Source organism: Dendrobium catenatum, unplaced genomic scaffold (assembly GCF_001605985.2).
Source record: "Dendrobium catenatum unplaced genomic scaffold, ASM160598v2 fragScaff_scaffold_664, whole genome shotgun sequence".
NCBI lineage: Eukaryota > Viridiplantae > Streptophyta > Magnoliopsida > Asparagales > Orchidaceae > Dendrobium > Dendrobium catenatum.
In genome coordinates this window covers 345,158-351,157 of record NW_021319126.1, presented here as the reverse complement: position 1 = coordinate 351,157, position 6,000 = coordinate 345,158, and the positions used below count along the sequence as shown (strand labels likewise).

The 6,000-nt window shown below is 38.3% G+C and overlaps 1 protein-coding gene across 1 annotated transcript; it reads right to left on the bottom strand.

Moving 5' to 3' along the window:
• Nucleotides 1-4,051: 4,051 nt before the first annotated feature.
• On the bottom strand, nucleotides 4,052-5,651 carry LOC110096587 (U-box domain-containing protein 27-like). The gene has a single exon (XM_020822610.2). The coding sequence runs from the start codon at nucleotides 5,364-5,366 to the stop codon at nucleotides 4,092-4,094; it is 1,275 nt and encodes a 424-aa protein (XP_020678269.1). The 5' UTR covers nucleotides 5,367-5,651; the 3' UTR covers nucleotides 4,052-4,091.
• Nucleotides 5,652-6,000: the final 349 nt, after the last annotated feature.

Below are 6,000 nucleotides of genomic sequence, written 5' to 3'. Positions count from 1 at the left end.
CACTTTTAGCTGTTTCAAAAAACAATGTCCGTTTGATTGAGAAAAAAACCCTAAACTTTTTACATCATTTTTTTTTTCAACAAACTGTTTTGACAGGTTTTTGTTAGAAATATTTAAATTATAAACCCTAAAAATAGAAAATATATATAGATTTATCGTTGATGACTTTTTAATTTATCTTAAATATCTAAAATAATATTATTCAATTTTATTTTACATTCAACAAATAATTAAAATTTAAATCAAACAGCGCCTGAAAATACAAAGTAAAAATTAGAGTAAGCTGTTTTCTTATTTAAAAAAAATTATGATAATAAAAATAGAATATATAAAATAGATCTCTACCTACAAAATAAAGTTGATATTATTGATTTATGAAAAGAACGAAGCTGATAACTTTACTTTGCTTTTCATAAAGAAAGATTCTTCTACCTACCGTAAGGCTATATATATAAATAATTATGCTAATAATTCATAGCAATGAGGGAGAAGTCAGTCAACTATCTATCTGTTAGTACATCTGGACTGCAAGCTACACAAGTCCATTTAGTCTCAAACAATCCTCATGACAATGGTTTAACAAACTAATAATTTTCTTACAAAATTTTGGTTTTAATTTCAGCAATCTTTGCTTATAACTTCAAAAAGATTAAATATCTTTTACAACAGCTAAACTCTCATTTCAGACTTAAAATAGCTCGGCGACATCTCTCTTTTTAAAAACTTCAACGGGTTACTTCTTGCATCAAAACCACTATGCTCGGAACCTTTTGCAAATGGCCGAATTCACAAAATGCAAAAAGGGTCGGGGGTTCGATTTCAACAAACAAACTCTTTTTTAAAAATTAGGTCGGGCTCGGGTTGACCCAAAAACTTAAGAATGATCCAGAACCGACCCAACCAACGTCGTTGTAAATGAAATCGGATTAAGGAAAACTCACCGGTCGCATTGTCGTAGGCTAGCTCCGTGCGGACCTGTCGTCGCCGTTCACCTTTAATTCCTGCAGCCTCACCGTCCACCTCTCCGCACGGCCCTGCCTCTCTGTATGGCCCCACCCTGCCCGATGAAGTTCGTCCAAAAAATCAGCGCCTCCTTTGACGGCGGTCGGTGAGCTCCCGAATGCAGAGCCACCATCGGTAACCAACGCCTGCTTCGACGACGTTAGATGAGAAATTGAAAGAAGATTATAGTGAAGATTTGGAATGTGTAAGAGGTTCTTGAGATGTAGCTTACGAGGCGGTGTTGGCAAGATGCCTTCACCGGAATTTGCAATTGGAACCGATCTTCAGTAGCCCACTGTAACCGTGTCCATGCCTTGATATGATTTGCGATGGATAGTTGATCAAGAGTAATTTTCATGTGAGACGACGCCCCTGAGTCCAAATATCATTCCGTGGCAAGCTGATCTACAGTGACAGTAAGTGCACGATTGGGGTTTGGACGATTTTGAGGAAAGTATTGCAGATTTTTCCTGTGCCAACAGTCCGAGGCCAAATGACCTTTCTTTGCGCAAATTTGACAGATTAAAGTAGTAGAGGAGGAGTATCTTGAAGAATTTGAAATGGTTGGTGATGCTCGGCCACGATTCTTGCGGCCCCTTCCTCTTGAAGAATATAATGTAAGATTTGGGTTTGGGCCATTTGTGTTGCGTGAGGCATCCATCGCAATGTTGATTTCTTCGTTGAGAAGAAGGGCATACATGTTGTTTAAACTTATGGGATTAAGCATGGTCCGTATGGAAGTTTTGAAAGATTTGTAGGACATAGGTAAGCCATTCAAGATGTAAAGAATTATGTCATCGGTGTCTACCCCCTAACCGACAGCGGCGATTTGATCGACTATGGTTTTAATTTCAGTCAGGTATTGGGTCATGGTGGAGTTGCACATGGATATGTTGTTAAGCTCATTTTTTAGCTGAATGACTCGATCGAGACCGGTTTGTGGATTGAAACCGAGTTTCAAGTGCATTCCAAATGTCTTTGGTGGATTCAAGATGGAGAATATAAGGGAGAACATATGGTGAAATGGTAGAATAGATGGTTGCGGCCAAATTTTGGTCGGTGAGTAGCCATTGGTGGTAAGCACTGTTAGAGATCGTAGAGCCATCGTTCTGCAGAAGAGAACTAGGTGGAGGGTTGGAGATAAATTCAAAAAAAAAAAATTCAAAACCATTAGCTCGAAACAGCATGATGATTTGGAATTTCCAAATGGAATGATTATCTGTGGAGAGATTAGTGGGTACCAGATTTTTGAGATTTGAAGCAAGAAATTTGAAGGATGACGAAATGCAGACTTCTTCGGATGCGACACGATCGGACTGGGCTTCGACTTGCGATGCTTCCGACACTGCCATGACGATGAGAGAAGAAGAGAGGATCAGTCCCGCTTTGATACCACGAAGAACTGCAGTACAAGAAGCAGATGTAGAACAGTCTTGCTGTTCTTGAACGAATGGAGAAGAAGAAGGAACGGTGAAATGAACTGTATATCTTATTATGCAATCCTTGGAGTACATAAGTATATATATAAAACACAACAGGGAAGTACACATGTAATAAGATGAAACGATAACAAGAACATGCCTGATGGGCTACACGGAGTAATAAATAAAGGCTAATATTGTTTGTGCTCTAATACATTGGAAGTACATAAAAATCATTTCAAAGAGGTGCAACGCTAGGACGTGAATTTACAAACTCTACCGCCGCGTATATTCTTGCACGCAACAATTTTTAACTGTATTTTATGTTAATCGGGCGACTTGACGAGCTTATAAGTTGAGCAAGGTAGTGCTCGAGTTCGTATAATATATGAGTTCGAGCATAAGCTGAAGCTTCAACTTATCAATAAGCTCATTTTTTTTTTAGCTTGTTATTGAGTTGAGTTCAAACTTGCTCATGAATCAGCTCACCTTACACCTCTAGCAAGAATAAATGCATAAAATAGAAAATTATTTTATAAAAAAAATATAAATATTCATGTAATAAATACTATAAAATTTGTAGTAGTATAAAATAACATTAAAATTCAACTTTTTTGCTCTATGATAAAACAATATGATCTAATATTTTAAATCAATTTTATAAAAAATTACAATCATCTCAAACAAGCTTTTAGTTTAGTTTGCTTTGAGTCATGCTTAGCAAAATAAATGAATTAATGACAAGTTGGAATCAACTCCATCGCCATTCCTTCCTTGCTACATTAAAGAGACTGTTTTTTCCTCATCAAATCAACTTATCTCTACTATCATGATAATAATTTTGAAACAATTATACTTTCAAGTTGTCCAAATCATAGAGAAGTTTGGCCGTCAAATGTGATAAGAGGAACATTTCTCCATCATAATGTTTATAGCGATATAGATTACTATATCATTTTAAAAACTCTCCTAAAGAAGAGATTATTCTGTGCAGACTACGAAGACTACGAACGCAATTTATTGTCCAGAAATCAGTTAAAATGTGTCACGTCAGCAGTATTGAGCTTGGTACCGAGTAGAGGTACAGAACAAGGGTGACTTGACGCATTCTGATTGGTATGTGGATGACGTTCAGGGTCCGCATAGAATAATTTGCCCTCCTAAAGAGGCTGATTAAGGAGGGTCATCTCAAATAATTTCTCATTAATCATTTTGATGATATGTAATTAGTTCATAAACTAATTAGAATGATTAGTCGAATAGTGGTCCTCTTTAATAGAGCTTATGCTAAATTATTATCATGTGCTCAAAATCAGTCTAATAACTTATAATATTTTCAACAAGAAAAATAAACACATGCTTAAAAAAATAGAAAATTAAAATAAGTAGACAAACTCATCTTCAATTATCTTTTATCAGGACGATTTTTTGTAATTAAAAATCTACACATATTTACAAAATAAAATAAAATTCAAATTTAATTTTATATTTATTTTTTATTACCAAATTCTACAAGGAAAAAAAATAGGGTCAAAATATTCTGATTAGAATTTAATCATATGGTTAAAATTATTTTAAGATGATTTTAAAATAAATTTTTATTAATTGTTTATTTTGTTATCTTAACATAAATATTGTTTAATAAATCCTGACCCAAATATTTTCCTTCTAAAACGGCATAATGTGTGTGGTCTTGGTATCGTAGCCCGCGAGACATCCTTTCGTATTCACCCGGAAAATCTTCAACAGATCGCCGGACATTTGCCGCACAGCCGGCGAGCAATTACTCTGCATCAACAGCAATATCTTCATAACGCCGCCGTTCTCCGCCTTCACCGCTTCCACCGCCCGCTGATCCCGAAATCGGTAACAAACGCTCCACAATACCACCACTGCCGCCTCCATCCCTTCCTTCCCCACCTTCATCATCCACCGAAGCACAGCGCCCAAACACTCCTCCGCCGCCTTGCAGATTTCCGATCTCCCCTCCGCAATCCCGGACGCCGCCTCTAGAAGCCTGATAGCCTTCTCCGTCGTCGACGCCGGCGCCATCACCGCCTCAGCTTTCATCACCTTCACCACCGCCGGAACGATCCCTTCCTTCACCATTCGAAACTTCGCTCCTCGAACTCCGCAAATCGCCGTCAAGCAGTCAATCCCGGCATCGATCGAATCTCGATGCATCTTCTCTTGTCTAATTAGCCGAATCAGTTCCGGTATTAGATCAGACTTCTCGGCAATCGAAACCTTGGAATTGGAATCTGATGACAATAGGATCGCACACAAAATCCTAGCTGCATCCGCACTAGATTCCACCGTTTTTCCATCTTTCAAGATGGAGAGCAGGGCGGAAACCGATGCGCTTAGATGAGAGATTAGATAAGATATCGCGACCTTCTTATTGTTCTCCTCGATGCAATCGGTGGCTAGGATTACGGCGAGGGCCTTAGCGGCGGCACGCAGGGTCTCAATCTGGCCAGCATTCTGTATCAGTACAGAGGAAACGGCTGCGGCGGCGCAGCCGACGATGGCGTTCTTCTCAAAAACATCGTTATCGGCGTCGAGAAAGAAGTCGGCGAGGCGGCGGAGGAGAGGGGAGGGGTCGGAGGAGGAGCGGATGTCACGTACGATATTAACCGCGACATGTCTATGGTTGTTGAGAGCAGAATTGGCGACGGAGTCGGCAGTGGCAGACCAGAGCTGGATAAGGCGGCGAAGGGTGAGATTCGGTATAAGGTCGGTGGAAGGAAGAGGTTGATTGGTGGCGGGGCAGGTTTTCTTGCCGGATTCAAGCCAACGCTGGATGGAGGAGCGGTCGTAGGTAACGCCGGTGCAGAGACTTACCGGCGATCTCATCACGTCGAGGGAGATCGGGCACCGGAAAAAGCTGGGAACTTTGACCTCCAGATTAAGTGACTGAACTCTTTCCTCCTTGTTCTCCATCTATTTCTTCTTCCTCTGTTCTCTTCTTCTCGGATCATGGAGGCTTTCGCGCAGGGGAAGGTGGGTTTAAGTGGAACGAGCGGTCAAAGGAGCCGTGTGAAGACGATGGAAAAAATAAAAGGAGAAGTGCTTCGTTTTCTTCGCTGAAATTAATATTATATGAGTCTAAGTCAAAGTTCTGTAATAATTTTCCGTTATTCTCGTTTAACAATGTCAATCTCGTGTAATGGTGGATTAAAAAAATAAAAGAAGTATTTAATATAGGGCAATTTGGATCTGCATTATTTCGAATCTCGTGCTTAATCTAACGGCTCTACAGTTTCCACCGCTGCAAATAATTTTTTATGCATCACGTTTGCATAGATTTTTTTCCAAGTTCCCATCTTGGTATAAATTTAAATTGGGAAAAATTGTATTAAAATATTTTGATGAATTTTTTTAATTAAATTATTAAATTTATTTTAAGATGGATATATAAAAAAATTAATAATTCTGAGATTTATAGTAATTTTATTTAGACATTTAACCTATTTTTTTTTTCAATTCTATTAATGATATAAGATAAAATGAAATATAAGATGATATAATTTTTTCTATGAAAAAAAGAATGAATTTGATTGACAATTTAAAATAA

Coding starts and splice junctions, on each gene's coding strand:
- LOC110096587 (XM_020822610.2), bottom strand. CDS start 5,366: ATGGAGAACAAGGAGGAAAGAGTTCAGTCACTTAATCTGGAGGTCAAA.